This window comes from Herpailurus yagouaroundi, unplaced genomic scaffold (genome assembly GCF_014898765.1).
Source record: "Herpailurus yagouaroundi ecotype Mexico unplaced genomic scaffold, PumYag 67793, whole genome shotgun sequence".
Taxonomy (NCBI): domain Eukaryota; kingdom Metazoa; phylum Chordata; class Mammalia; order Carnivora; family Felidae; genus Herpailurus; species Herpailurus yagouaroundi.
In genome coordinates, this window is record NW_024420586.1 from 25,367,784 (window position 1) to 25,382,524 (window position 14,741).

The 14,741-nt window shown below is 54.5% G+C and overlaps 2 protein-coding genes across 11 annotated transcripts in view; both read right to left on the reverse strand.

Moving 5' to 3' along the window:
• OTUD5 (OTU deubiquitinase 5) overlaps positions 1-2,094 on the reverse strand; it is a 28,614-nt gene extending 26,520 nt beyond the window's left edge. For 3 of the 6 annotated variants that reach the window (XM_040468751.1, XM_040468750.1, XM_040468748.1), the window contains exon 1: positions 747-1,340. In XM_040468751.1, coding sequence (XP_040324685.1) covers positions 747-1,340 — 594 coding nt within the window. Of the gene's footprint in view, positions 1-746 lie in introns of all 6 variants that reach the window. The other 3 variants (XM_040468749.1, XM_040468752.1, XM_040468747.1) reach the window with 2 other exon arrangements.
• Positions 2,095-5,220: 3,126 nt separating this feature from the next.
• KCND1 (potassium voltage-gated channel subfamily D member 1) lies at positions 5,221-13,483 on the reverse strand. Of its 5 annotated transcripts, none has more exons than XM_040468799.1 (8): positions 13,295-13,481; positions 10,733-13,116; positions 8,626-8,788; positions 8,440-8,523; positions 8,250-8,348; positions 7,724-7,974; positions 6,424-6,645; positions 5,221-6,098 (listed from the first exon to the last, which is right to left on the reverse strand). In XM_040468799.1, the coding sequence occupies exons 2-8, from the start codon at positions 11,851-11,853 to the stop codon at positions 6,080-6,082; spliced, it is 1,959 nt and encodes a 652-aa protein (XP_040324733.1). In that variant the 5' UTR covers positions 11,854-13,116; positions 13,295-13,481; the 3' UTR covers positions 5,221-6,079. The 5 variants fall into 5 exon arrangements, 4 of the variants coding, with proteins under 4 accessions (XP_040324733.1, XP_040324732.1, XP_040324735.1 ...); XM_040468800.1 differs by having other exon boundaries at positions 5,225-5,310; positions 6,059-6,098; positions 10,733-13,483; XM_040468798.1 differs by having other exon boundaries at positions 10,733-13,483.
• Positions 13,484-14,741: the final 1,258 nt, after the last annotated feature.

A 14,741-nucleotide genomic window follows, 5' to 3' on the forward strand; every position in this document is an offset into this window, starting at 1 on the left:
TAGTTTTGGCGCTTGTCCCCAAGGGGAAGGGAATCTTGTCTCCATGAAAGTCGTTTTATTTCCCTGAAGAAAAGCTAGAAGATCCCCTTCTCTAAAGGGAATGTATCTGTGTGTGTCAGATACTTGATTCTAGGAGACGGAATCTTAGGCCCTTGAAAAAAAGGCTTAGAACCTTTAAGGAAGTCGCTGGAATCCATTGGAATGGTCCTGTGTTTTGTTCCCCCTGAAAAGTAAAGGGAGGGGTTGTCCTGTATGTACTGTCTCAAACTCCCGAAAATGGTTTAGATATCTTGGGGACACTCAAAAATGTATAAGGTTTCCATCCTATTTGTGTTCCCCTGAGGAGAAATCTCAGACCCTATTCCAAGAGGAAAGAAAATCTCAAGACACAGAACACAAACCAAGGTCCCCTGGAGTCATGAGACTCCCCTCTCAGGTGGCATTCCTACCTACTGGCCCTACACGAGGACGTCTCAGGGCCCAGAATAATGGCTATGGGTCCGAGAAGAGACCACGGACTCCATCGTTAAGTCTGCCATCTTATCTGGGGCTTCTAACCCTCAAGTCCTTGGTGGGGGGGCAGGGAAGAGGGTGTCCTAGGCCCCTACCACCAGAGAAGAATGAATGCCAGGCCCCGGGAGAAGACGTAGGTCCCTTGGGGGGACCTCAAAAAGCCTTCCTTGGGTCCCTATCCAGTCTGGGGATCCCACCCACCACATCCACTCACCTATCACCCCCAGCCATACCTGCTCAACGGTTGCGGGGTCCATAGCCTCGATGCGAGCTGCAGCCGCTTCGTATTCGTCCTCACTGTTGTAACCCGCGCCGACCTCCTCACGCTCCGGACTGCCCCCGCCAACCGCTCCGACCCCGGGGGCTTGACGTCGCCGCTTGCTGTGGCCCGGCCCGGAGCAGCAACCTCCCACGCCTACGGTTCCGCCCACGCCCACCACCACGCCCGCCGCGCCCACACCCGCCGCCGCTGAGCCCAGCGCGTCGCCGGGACCGCCGCCGGGACCGACAGGGCCCCCGCAAGGAGGAGGAGAGGCCTGCTGTGGTCGCGGACCCGCCACGGCGCCAGGCGGCACGGCCAGCGCCCAGCGGTGAAGCGCTCCCGGCGGCCCCGGGAGCGGGCCCTGAGGCGGTGGTGAGGCCCGGGAACGGGGCCCCACGACTCCCGAGTCACGGTCGCGGTCGCCACCGCCCACACCCGTGCCGCCGCCGCCCACGCCCACACCCCCGCCGCGACGCGGCGCCGGGGGCAGCGGCCCGGGCGGCGGCGGTTCGTTGGCGGGGTCGGCGTCGGGAGGCGGCGGCTTCTTTTTGGGGAGAATAGTCATGGCGGCACCGCCGAGTACCCCCCAGCAAACCCGGCGCGAGGCACGCTGGGATAGAACCCGGATGAGGGGGCTACTGTGGTGCGCGAAGCACGACGGGATCGGCGGGACCCGGATAAAGAGATTGAGGCACCGGTTCGAGAACCGTCGGTGGCGCGCAGGTCACGGGGCAGGAGAACCCGGATGTGAAGTCCTAGATGATGGCACCGCGGCGAGTTTGTCGTAGCCTTTTCTCCAAGTCCAACAAGTTTACTGCTATGCTCGCTCGTTCCGGCCTGCCGCTTCAAAGGAAACAGAACCAAAACAAGCACCTCTTCGCCCCGCCCCCTCGCAGGTTCTTGAACTACCGGGTGGGGCCCCGGGGCGCTGCGCACGCGCGCCAGGGCACAGTCCCGCCTCTCGTTCGGAAGTACGTGGGCAAAATCTTCGCCGCCGCCAAAACAATTGCAGACACCAACCAATCGAGGCAGTTGCGTGGGTCTACGATGATGCCCACGGGCCAATCAGAAGCTAGCGATCGCCCTCCCGTGCCCTCCGTCTCAGATTTCAGTCAAAGTCTGCACTCTCGTTCCTTGCCTTTCTTCTCTCGAACGTCCTGTCGCGCTCTTCTCTCCCTGAGGCTCTGACTCACAGGCGGGGGTACTATGACAGCACAGTGCGGCCGGCCCCAGGCGCGACAATTTGAAAACGACTCCCTGCCAGGCTTCCAACCTGGCCGCAGTCAGCCGGACTGACTGGAAAATATCAACACTCCCAGAGCATAGCAATCCCCTGAAGCGTCAGTTCCGGTCCCACCCACCTGCAAATCCCTGTCCTGCCGAGAGGCGGGCTCCGCTTCACCCTGGCAACAGGCCCAGTTCTGCGGTAATTGGTTAAGAGAAGCCGTCACTAACGTCGGATTGGCCAACCCCGGGACAGACCTGCATCGTGGGGACCTTGGGTATTTGGGAGGCAAACACGCCCTCTTTGGCACCACTGCGCTCCCGCCCTCGAGTTGACCTCCCCGCCTCGGTGGCTAGTGCGCAAACGCGGCACAACCTTCCCACCGTACACCGCTCCCCCCCAAACTGAGTTTACCTGGATTGAGCAAAAGTTTAGGAACCAGCACTGTCCACCAGCCAGCGTCCCGCAATGGGGTTGGTAAAATTCCTGGTAAAGAGCGGCTGGAGATCTACAGGCTAATCGTAGCTCTGCTCCTCCTGTCTGAGTGATCCCTGACAAGTCATTTAACATCCACCCCATCCGCAATTCAAAAAATTATTTATTTTTTTAGTAGTCTCTGTACCCAAGATGGAGCTCAAACTCAGAACCCTCGAGATCGAGTCGCATGCTCTTCCCACTGAGCCAGCCAGGGCCCCCATCTGCAATTTCTACTTCTCTGTAACATGGCAATGATAATTCCAATTTAAGGATCAAAGATTAATGCTTGTAAAGGGCCTAGTGCTGTGCTTGGCACAGAGTTAAGTGCTCAATAAATTAGTCTGAATGGCAGTGCAACGAAAATGATCCCAGGCTTTGGAGTCAGGAAGACATCAGTTCCAGCCCTCCATGGACTGTTACCAACTGTATGACTTTGAACAAGTCATTGTCTCAAATTTGAGATTACCCATGCAAAACGGGAATGATAATGCCTGCCCAGACTACCTCAGGGAGCAGTTATGGGGTTCAGATAAGCTTATGAGCCGAGAAGTTGTTGCGAGAGGTGATGGCTTGCTGCCAGTCTCAGGAGTCAAGCTGTACAACATGTTGACTGAAAGAGAGATGATCAGAAATCTCTTCTGAGTGCCACCTAACCTTCTTCCTTCAGATGCCAACCTTGGTTCAGTTCTTCCTTCAGGAATAATATTCAGAAATACTCCTGAAGAAATGACTACAAAAAGAGTGTTGTGTTTTCTGCTCTGGAGACTTAATGGGAGAGGACTCACGTTTACTAGGCTTATTGTGTTCAGGGCACTGTGCCAAATGCCTGTGCATGTTATCACATTGAATCTTCTCCTGAACCTCTCACGTGACCTGTATATCCCATTTCCTACTGGATATTTGTCTAGCACTACACACCTAAACATGAACTTAGGATAATCATTGTAGCTAATCTTCACCAAGTACTTACTATGTGCCTGGCACTGTGTGTGAACAACTTTGATGTTCCTTTTGACAGGGAATGGTGCCCCCATTCAGCCTTTGCCCAAGCCAGAACTTTTGAGTCAACCCTGCCTGCTCCCTTTTCCTCAACTCCCACATGCCTGTCAATCCCAAGTCTTGCCAACTCTACCTCTCAAATCTCTTGACTCTCCAACTGTTACCACCACTACGTGGTCCAAGCCACCATCACCTACCAATACTGCAAAAGCCTCCTCACCGCTCTTCCTCCCACCAGGACTGTTTCTTTAGAATCCACTCTCCACAGCCAGAACCATCCTTCTGAAATGCAAACCTCATGACAACTTTCCTATTTAAAAACCTGCAGAGGTCTCCATTATCCTTAGGATGAAGTCCACAATCTGTATCATAACTTCAAAGGCTTTTTGTGAGCTGGAGTGATCTCTTGCTCTCATCACAACCTCACACTCTCCTCCCCAGCTGTACTGAACTCATTTAAGTTCCCCAAGGGCCTTGGGCTTGCTCTCTAACCTCTAGGTCATTGTACATGCTGTACAATGCCTGAAACCTTTTTATCCTTTTGCCTGGCCAACTCCACCTCATTCTTTGGGTGTTGGCCGGCTTAGGTCCTCCTGCCATCTGCATGCTTCTGCAATCCCATCGATTTTAGTCCTACAACACTACATTGTAATTGCTTAACTATCTGCCTTCCATGCTCACCTCGGGAGATCAGAGACAATGTCTTCTTTACCCATCTTTGTGTCACTAGGGCTAGCATGTGATATGCAGTTAATAAATATTTAGTGGGGGCACCTGGGTGGCTCAGTCCGTTAAGCATCCGACTTTGGCTCAGATCATGATCTCGTGGTTCCCGAGTTCGAGCCTCACGTTGGGCTCTGTGCTGACAGCTCAGAGCCTGGAGCCTGGTTTGGATTCTATGTCTCCCTCTCTCTCTGCCCTTCCCCCACTGGTACTCTGTCTGTCTCCCTCTCAAAAATAAATAAAACATGAAAAAAATTTTAAATATTTGGTGAATTACTGTATTATGTTATTATACATGTATTATATTTGGTAATTATTATTTCATAGATTAGCAATCTGAGGCAAGAGAAGTTTTAAGTTTTAAGGATTGGAACCCAGGTTAAACCAAATGCGAGGTCTGTCTTAGTGCTCCACAGAGCTCAGTCACACACTAGTCTAGTGTACCCAGTAGCCCAGAATGTAGGGGATGTCCACAAGGAAGGGAAACTTACCAAACTGAGAAATACTTTTTACTTCTTTTTCTTTTTCACTCTTGAGTTCTTTTTCCTTTTATTAAGTAGGCTCTAGGCCCAATGTGGGGCTCGAACCCACGACCCCAAGATAAAGAGACTCATGTTCTACTGGCTGAGCCAGCCAGGTGCTCCCAAGAGATGCTTTCAATTAGGGTTCAATTCAGAGCCGTTTGCTGTTGGGAAGTCTGGGTTTAAGTCTCCTCTAACCTAGCATGTGCTGCTCTGGGTCTCAGTTTCCCCATCTGTGAGTAAGAAAGCTGGAGCAGATGATGTCCTAGGGGCATGTCTCAAGACATCCTGGCCTGCCTTGCTGGATGTAGATTCAACTCTTCAAGCCACTGTCTTTAATTTCTCCTAGATCCCCATTTTCCACAACGTGTCACCAACCACTGACCTCCCATACCTGTGCCCACACCAGTCCTTCTAGTTGAAAGGAATTGAAACCAGAGTACTTTCAACCCCCCAGCCCAACCCAGCCTCCGAACCCACAGAGCCAGGAGGTGCTCATCCTCGTCTCTCCTCTCAGGTTTTATTGACTGATGGAAACTACATCTTTGTCAGCCACCAGCTCCACAGGGACAGTGCTGGGGACAGGGAACCTGAGATGATGCCAGATTTCAGCCCAAGAGCAGACACAGAGTTCCGGAAGGTGACCCAAGAGGGAAAAGAGAGAGGAATATGTGAAAAGGCGTTGTGGGGGAGGAGGAGGAGGAAATCAAGAAGTTCCTCCTGCCTCCTACAACTCCCAGAGTTCAGGAACAACCCAGGCCTCAGCCCCTGACGCTTCTGGACTTCTGCCCAAGAACATGGAATCAGCCTATGATCTCCAAACACAGCCCAGCTCTCACTGGCTGCTAGGCTCTTATCTCAGCCAGTCCAGGCTCCAGCCCAACCCAGGAAGGAAACAAACCAGAGAAGAGAGGAGGAGTACTTAGAGGTGGCCCCTCTGATTAGGGCAGATGTAAACGCTGCAGCAAACTGGGCAGAGGCTTTGCATAATGTCACGGCAGCAACTGCTATTGCTAGAGATTGCTGGGGGCCCAGCGGAGGACGGGGTTGCAGGGACCCATTTCCAGCAGCCAGGAAAGGGGAATGGCATTTGTGCTATCTGTGTGTATTGGGAGAGGCAGCCTGACCCCTGAGCCAAGGCGAGGGCAGGGGGTGGCAGGTCACTGCTGAGGCCACAGCCCATGAAGCCTGTGGTTGCATTCCAAGCTTCAGAATCGGGGAATTGTTGGGCTTGGTGGAGGGTGGGGACCTCCCCTAGAGGCCAGAACAGAGGTGAAGGTTCTCTTCTCTGAACCCCCAAACCTCCACAGCCCAGCCAGAGAGAAGAGGGGGTCTCACCTCTTCTCATCAGGCCAGAGCTCAGAAGTCAGGTGGGAGCCTGGGACACAAGAAGAGGAGCATGCAGGAGGCCAGCTAGGAGACAGAGGCCAGTCCCAGTGTGCTGGGGCAAGGAGGCCGGGGGCCTGAGGAAGCCCAGCACCTCAGTGCCCACTGGAACAGCTGTCTGGGGTGGGGAAAGTTGCCCCCTTCCCTGGCCACTTCCCCACCAGATGAGCCATTCCATGAAACTCCATTGCATAGTTCTCAGTGGGGGGCAGAAGGGGTCCCCAGGCATGCCCCTCCCCACCTCCCCAAAATATGGCTTTGGAAAGGAGTCCCCAAGAATCGAGAGGGCCCTCTGGATGGGCGGGCCCACTGCTCACAGGGAAGAGATCTTGACAGTCTCCGGGAGGAGGCAAGGGGTACCCAGGCTGGAGTTCCTGAGGGTGCTGCTGGCCCCACCGCCATCACCAGGGGAGGAAGGCTGGCTCTCATCTGGGGTGTTGGCAGGAGGGGTAGGGATACTGATAATGGCAGCCACGAAGTCCCGGCTGTCGCAGTTCAGGTCAAGGCAGTCATGGGGCTTGGCATTGAGGCTTGAGCGGCTGTGGATAAGGGTGGGGAGACAGAAGGCTCTTAAAAGGTCATCTTAATACTTGCCACAGTGATCATGACATTTAATGAGCACTGACTGAAAAGCTAGCACTGTGCTAAATGCTTCATCTGCATCCTCAATTATGGTGGTGCCCAGTGAGGGCTCTGGGGTCAGATGGTCCTGGGTTCAAATCCTGGTCTCATTTTAGCATCTCTAAACCTCTCTTCTCTTTCTTTCATGTGTAGCACGGGAATAACAGCATTTTCTACCTCATAAGGTCATTGTGGAGATTACATGAAATGGTAAGTGATACAAAGTGCTCAGAGCAGTGCCCGGAACAGAATGAGCACACATTCAAAAATGTTCTCCGTTTCAGTTACTCCTTATGATGCCAAAATTCTCACAACAATCCATAGTCAGATCTACACAACCCTGTCCCTGTTCCTTTCCGGTTTTACTTCCTACCACTCTCCCCCTCACTCACTCCACTCCACTCACAGTAGCTTCCTGGCTACATCTCTAACATGCAGACCCTTTTCAGCCTCAGGGCCTTTGCACAGGCTGTTTGCTCTGTCTAGACAGCTCTTCCTCTAGACATCCACATGGCTCCCTCCCTCACCTCCTTCAGGTGTTACCTCAGCAAAGCCTTCCCTGACCACACTATTTAAACTGCATCACACCCTCTTCTGTGTTCTCTGTCCCCGATCCCCGATTTATTTTTCTTCTTGGCACTTAACATACTATATCATCTCTGTGTTTCTTTATTAATTGTCTCATCCCGCTAAAATATAAATTCCAGAAGGTCAAGGATTTCTATCCTCTTCACTGCCTAAAGTGGACTCAACTCCTAAACTCCTGAAGTGAACTCCAAAGTTCCTAAAATTATGCCTGGCATGTAATAGGTGCTCAATAAATGTTTGTTGAAAGAACCAATGAAGAACAAGTTCCAGACAAGATAATCCCAAGCTTCCAGCATACAGGAGTTTGGGTTCGAACTTGGCTTGCTAGGCCCCAAGTCATGAAACCTCAGAGGCCCTGGTGCAAGGTCTGAGCTTCCCCAGGGGTAGCCAACAGGTGGGGGCGCTTACCTCTGAGGGGCAGGACTCCTCCGCAGCCCTGCCAGTGTGTCCAGCTCCTGCATGCTGCCACGACTGACCGAGGCAGTGGAGTTGGCAAGGCGAATGGCACGGCGCTTGGCCCTGCGGGGGCAGCAGGAGGACAGCAGGCTGCCAGGTCCCGCAGGCTGGGAGGACACAGAGGTGCTGCGGCTGGTGCGGCCCCCCAGTGAGTCGGCACCCACGGCCTCGCTGAAGGTCAGCTCATCTGTGAACTCGTGGCACTGTGGGCAGAAGGAAGGCACAGTCACAAGGCACCACACAGGAACTGATCCCACCCCTAGGCCTCTGCTTAGGCCATTCCTTTCTTTCCAGAAGTCACTCTTGATTCCCTTCCCTTGCCCATCCTTCAAGGCTCAGCTGTACCGGGCCCTCTTCCAGGAAGCCCTGTGTGATTTCCACAATTAGTAGTGAGCTTCCCATCCCAGGGTGGGATGCCCTGGCTTGCCCACAGAGGAAATCCCCTCATTCCACCATGCCACCTCTCATTAGGTCTCACCGTTGTCTTCTCCAGACAGTGCAGGAGGTGGTGATGTTGTTGCTCAAAAGCAGAACGGTTCCTGATACACAGCGCCTGTTCGTCCACACTGCTACTGTCCTGGAGTGGACGGAGCAGGGGGATGAGGTCAGGACCCTCTCCTCCTCCCATCACTGCTCACCCCCCAACCCCAATTCAGGCCCCTCCCCACCTCAAGGCCCCCGTTCTGCTTGTACTGCAGGAAGGCATTGGTGGTACCACTCTTTGCCAACCGGATCCTTGCCAAGCGCACCTTCTACAGAGAGAGGAGGAGATAGAGGGTCAGGTGGGTAAACACAAGAGTAGACTGGCTTTGGGTATGGGGAACAGGAGGTACTCAGATGGAAGGGGCAGTTACCTGCTGTGCTCGGCGCTTGTCAGCACGCTGGTTCTGGTGGTAGATGCGGCTAAAGTTGGACACGATGACTGGCACAGGCAGTGCAATGACCAGGACACCACTGAGGGAGCAGATGGATCCGAAAATCTTGCCAGCAATGGTGCTGGGCACCATGTCTCCATAGCTGGGGCCGGGGGAGGTAAGCCAAGGTCAAGAAAAGTGTTCAAGCACCCCTCAGTCTCCCCCTCCGTTCCATCCAGCCTGACGCACTTTGCAACCCTGGCCAGGCACTGAAACTCTCTGAGCCTCAGTTTCTCACTCTGCAAAATGTGGGGAAAGACCTTTGTGGCCACCAGTGGGGGGTGGGGGTCAAATGAGAAACTGGCCCTCAGGCCCCTACCATCTGCTGCCCCCATCTGAGCTGCACACCGAACATCTGAGTCAGCTGGAAATCTATTAATACCAAGCAGAGGGGAGAAGGAGGAAGTGACAGGCAGTAAATATAGTTTCCTGGGGAGAGAGTCCCAGCACCACTAGCCAGCTGAGGGGCTCTGAGTCCCAGGAGAAGTGCTCTGTTGTATTTGCTTACATCTGTCTTACCTTCTGTAGGTAGGACCCCTTCTTATCTTCCAGAAAAAAAGTCTTGAAACTGTCCTCATATGAAAAAATAGGGGAGGGGGGAGCCTTGAAACTCCGTTCTCCTTGTCTCCATGCCACCTCCTCTCCCGTGGAGCTGGAGCAGTGCCAGTCTAACCAACTTGTTTCACAGGGTGGGGGTGGGGGGACCAAAGCCCAGGGAGGTTCTGTAACTGACTGGCTCAAGATCACACAGCACACTTTTGTTCTGATCACGGGACCAATTAATCCCCTCCCCTCTGCGGTCCCAGCCTCTAGGCCTTAGCTCAGTCCATGTCCCTCTTCCCCCCAAGGATGGCTGTTGCTTATTTCTTTGTTTTGACTCATTTAAAAGTCTCTCCAACTTGGCCATTTCTGGTCTGTGATGTGTCATCTCAGACTGTGTCCTCAACTATGAGATGCAGGCAGCTGTCCACCCTCCCGGGGTTGTTGTGAGGACTCAGTAGGGTAAAAGGCACCCAAATACCCAGTTCCAACCCGCTCTCAGGACTCAGCATTTGTTTGTCGATCCAATTGTGAACCTCCAACCAGAATTACTTTCTACTCCATACAAACCTCAAATCAATTTTTCTGTACCTCTGTTAAAGCACTGATCAAGCCCAATCCATCCATTCAATAGATATGGAGCAGCAACTGTATACCTAATCCCAGTGATGGAAATTTAGAGGAACATGGTACCTGCCCTAGACAATGTCTTTAAGAAGAACACGAGTTTGGTGATTCCGTGTGATACTTTTATCCCAACTGTTTCCTCTCAGGGGTTGGCACTTAAAAAATAATGTCGAAAATACATTGTCCTGGAGAACATCAAAGAATCACAAAGCCACAGGGGTAGTACCCCCATACAGCAGATGATTCTAGAGGTTTGGGAGACATGGGTCCTCAAGATGGGAAAAGGGGGTGATAGAAAGCCAGTACCTATGTATCCTACACCAGAAACTTTCAGAGAACTTTCACAACTGTGATGTCACTGAATCCCCTCTAGATGAAGGGATAATCATGTCTCATTTGACACAGGAGATAACAGGCCCAGAGAAAACAAGGTCAACAGAAAAAGTGCTGCTAAAACAATCCTTGAACCCAAGTCTCCTGACCTGGAAAGTGAAGGCATTGTCAGAGCTGTGAGGGATTTGGAGATTAGTCCAGCTCCCTTCGTTTTGACAGATGAGCAAACTGAAGTGCACATTGAGAAAAAGAAATCATTTATCTAATCTTCCCAATCTTTTTTTTTTTTTTGAGAAAGAGAGAGAGAGAGAGAGAGAGAGAGAGTTTATGTGCATGAGCACACAAGTGGGGGAGGGGCAGAAAGGGAGAGAGAGAATCCCTGTGAGGAGCTCCATGTAGGGCTCAAACCCATGAACCATGGGATCATGACCTGAGCTGAAGTCGGACGCTTAACCGACTGAGCCACCCAGGCAGCCCTCTAACCCTAACCTTCAGAAAGGGTGAGTGTAATTGATCGGGCAGCTCCCAACACAGGGTCTGCACTCACCCAAGCGTAGTCATGGTGACAATGGTATACCAGAAGGCCGCAGGGATGCTAGTAAAGTTGGTCTTGTTTGTGCCCTTCTCGGCATAAAACATGACAGTGGCGAAGATGATGATGGCCATGGTAAGGGAAAAGAGGAGAAAGCCCAGCTCAGAGGCACAGCTCTTGAGTGTGTAGCCCAGAATCCTCAAGCCCTGTGAGTGCCTGGAGAACTTGAAGATGCGGAATACCCGGAACACACGCAGGGTGACAAAGGCGCCTGAGACATCCTCGTTCTTGGGCACGAAAAGCCCAATGTAGTAGGGCAAGATGGCCACGACGTCGATAAGGCTCATTACGCTCCGCAGGAAGCGGCAACGGCTGGGGGCGGCGAATAGCCGCAGGAGGTATTCACCCGTGAATATGAGCACACAGGCCGTGTCCATACAGAAAAAGGCCAGTGGGAAGCGGTCGCCACAGGGCTGCTCCCTCGGGGGCCGCCGCGCGGGGCCGCGGCACGGGATGGTCTCGACCACATTGGCGATGACCGACACGGCAATGAAAAAGCCGGTCACATAGTAGAAAACGAGGGCCGCCGTGCTCGTGTGGGGGTTCTCGAAGGCCCGCCAGAGCCGCTGCCGCAAGGAGCTGCCGGCAGGCAGGGCTGGGCCATCCCCGGCCTGCTCAGCTTCCTCGTCCTCCGCCAGGCGCTCGGCGTTCTCCTTCTTGCGGTCCCGGTACTCTTCGAGGCAGCAGTCGCCCACGAGCTCAGGCACCAGACCATAGAAAGCCAGCTCTTCGTCGAAGGCCTGGATGCACTCCTGCCTCGGGCAGTGCAGCCGACCCGTGCGGTAGAAGTTCAGAACATGCCGGAACATGTCGGGGTCGCGATCGAAGAAGTACTCGCCAGAATCAGCATCATAGAAGAATTCCTTTTCAGAACTGCCCAGGAGGGTGTCAGGGTAACGGTCCAGAGTGTTCTTCCAGGTCTCAAAGCGCCGTCCGCTCACGTTCACCACCAGAACCTCATCCCCTCGAGATGCCTTCACCCCGGGCGCAGGGGGCAGGGGCTGCTGGGCCAGGGGCAGCCAGCCCACCGCGGCCGCCCTCGCAAACGGCAGCCACGTGGCCACGCCTGCCGCCATCCTGCCGCGCCCCAGGCCCACGGAGACTGGGGGGGGGGTGGCCTTTAGGAGAGTGTGGCTGTCTCCAGGATGGTGGGAACTTGGGGAGGCCCTGGGCCACTCGCACAAGCAAACTGGGGGTGTCTACAGAGGCCAAGAGGAACCAGGAGGAGGAACTAGAGAGATGGGCAGGGGCTTGGGGAGCATTTAGAGGGTCTGGGAAGGACCTGGGGGATGTCTTGAGGGAACTACGGAGAAGGGGCTAGGGGGACATGGAGAGTAGCAGAAAAGGGGAGCCTAGAGGGACCAACGAGGATCTCAGGGAGTGTTTAGAAACGCTGAGATGGTTCTAGAGGGGTCAGCAGGTGCCTGTGAGATGTCTGGGGTGTCTAGGAGGGGCAAGAAACGCTGGGGACCTGTCCACACTCTCAAGAGTTCTGAGGGAAAATGGGGCTGGGACCCCTTAGTGGGCTTGGAGAGGGGATTGGTGCATCCAGAAGGCTAGAAATGGGACCAGAGGTGTTTGAAAGAGGCCAAGAGTGGCTGGAGCGGGGTTCTGGAGGGACTGAGAAAAGTGAGGTGGGTTGTCCACACCCTCAAGACTTCTGGGGAAAAGATTATGGGATTGGAGCTCTCTCGTGGATCTAGGAAAGGGGTTGGTGAATGTAAGAGGTGGCTATAGAACCAGGAGGTTGTAAAGAGGCTGAGAGGTGTCTTGGGAGTGCCTAGAGCTGCCAAGAATAGCCTGGGGGGGGTGTCTATACTCTACAGGAGTTCTGGGGAAGGAAGGAGAGGTGGGGCCCCCTAGAGGGGCTAGGGAAGGCAATGGGGTATCTAAAGGGGTAGATATGGGGCTAGGTTATCTTTCAGAGACTGAGAGGTGTCTGGGAGAGAGGGGTATGGGGGGTGCTGAGAAAGTCTGGTCTACCCTCTCCAGAGTTCCAGAGGGAGGAAAGGGGCCCGAGGAAGCCCCCTGGTGCTCAGTTGGAAGTTGGGAACAGCCCCAGCGCACCCTGATGTTAAAAGACTAAGAGGAGAGGGGTCCCCCCAAAATGGGTTGGAGAGTGGGATGAGGTGTTGAAAGGGTGTTGGGTGTGTCTCTAGGGAGGGGGGCTGGTGGGCCTTGCAGGAGGTGGATGGGGGAGGCCGGGATAAAGCTGTGTCCCACCGTTGGGGGCTGGTCTGGGGAAACCACACCCCGATGGGCTGTCAGTGTGTGCCGGACAGCGGCAGTAGCAGCAGCGGCAGCAGGAGGAGGAAGAGGAGAAGCAGCCACAGCCAGGCCTAGGAGAGGAGAAGGCAGCACAGGCAGGGGGAGGGGGCTGGGTCCCTGGAAGGACAAGGTCCAGCAGAACCCCTGGGGACTATCCCAGGATGGGTTAGGGTGTGCGGGCTGGACCAGGGAAGGACAAGGACAGCGCTGTTGGTGGCCCCCTCCCCCTCCCCAAAGGGCCGTCCTCACCTGTGTCCCCGCTGCAGCAGCGGCAACAGCGGTGGGGCTGGGGGTACCAAACACCGGAGCTCCTACCCCCCTCTGCAGAGCTGCCCGAGTTCTCCTCCTCCTCTGGCTCTCTCTCCCCGCCCCTCTGAGCTTGCCGGGAGATGGAGAGAGAGACAGGGAGGGGCCTCGTGGCTCCCAGAGCCCCCTCCCCTAGGACAGCCTGAGAGGGACCCTGGGGAGACTCCGCCTCCTACAAAGCTGGTTGGGCCTCAGTCGCGTCATCTGGAAAATGGGGGTGGCAGGGAGCTTTGCCAGTTCTCCCCACCTCCTTCCTGGACTCCCCCCTCTTCCTGCCCAGCTCCTACCCCCTCTGCCCCCAGGGGCCCCCACCCCCACCCGTCTGAATCAGCAGCACTTAGCAGATCCGATCGATGGGGAGGCGTCTGTTAATGGCCCCAGAGCGGAGTGCCATGGGGAATGATGCAGCGCTGTGTCCCCTCCCTGCCCCCATGCTGTAGAAGGGCTGGAGAAGGGGGTGGATGGAGGGACCGGTGGGGGGCATTTCTCTAGATGGCAAGGCCCCCAAAGCTGCTCCCTGGGGGGGGGGGTGCGTGGGTTAGAGCCCAGCTCTGACCAAAGCTGTTGCTGTGGGATTGGAGCACCATCCTGTTTTCAGATGTGAAGTGGGGGGTAAGGGGAGTGCAGATGGGACAAGCCAGGTCCCACCCCCATACCAGCTTCTCTCTCAGGCGGGCCCCATGCTGAGGGGCAGTCTCCCTCATCCGTCCATGTCCAGAAGCCTTCTGAATTCATGCCTTCTCCCCAGAGGACTCTGCTCCTGGATGGCATACAGCACTGGGTACCAAGCATACCAGGCATGGATGGGTTCAAACTCCAGCTTTGCTACTGACTTATGTCCTTGACCAAGTGACTTGCAATGTATCTTCAGTTGTCAGATGTCACGTTACCTATATAGTGTCGTTGGGCACATTAGGAGTGACGTGAAAGGGGATGGCACAGGGCAGGGCACACAGGGGAGGCCTCCGTTTTAGTAATTAAAGGTGTGGTGGGAGCACCTGGGTGGCTCAGTCAGTAGAGCATCTGACTCTTGGTTTTGGCTCAGGTCATAATCTCAGGGTTTGTGGGATCGAGCCCTGACAGGGCTCCACGCTGGTGGTGCAGAGCCTGCTTGGGATTCTCTCGCTCCCTCTCTGCCCCTCCCCCGTTCAGGCACTTGTGTGTGCTCTCTCTAAATATAAATAAACATTAAAAAAAATAAAGGTGTGGTGCAGGGGGGCAATAAATCCAGGCCAATTTTCCACTTTTAAATCAATCTAACCCATGCACATAATCCTCAGTTTGCCCACTCATCACACTCCTGATCTGTCCATTTCTCCATCCCTGCACCCACTCACCACACACCTATCCATTCATTCTCCCACCCACACAACCAAATGCTCTACCTATC

Bases quoted from the DNA above. Each gene is read 5' to 3' on its own strand.
- KCND1 (XM_040468798.1), bottom strand. From the start codon at position 11,853: ATGGCGGCAGGCGTGGCCACGTGGCTGCCGTTTGCGAGGGCGGCCGCG. The intron at 8,524-8,625 runs GTAACTGCCCCT...CTCTCTCTGTAG, and splicing joins ACAAGCGCCGAGCACAGCAG to AAGGTGCGCTTGGCAAGGAT. The intron at 6,646-7,723 runs GTAAGCGCCCCC...CCTTATCCACAG, and splicing joins AGGAGTCCTGCCCCTCAGAG to CCGCTCAAGCCTCAATGCCA.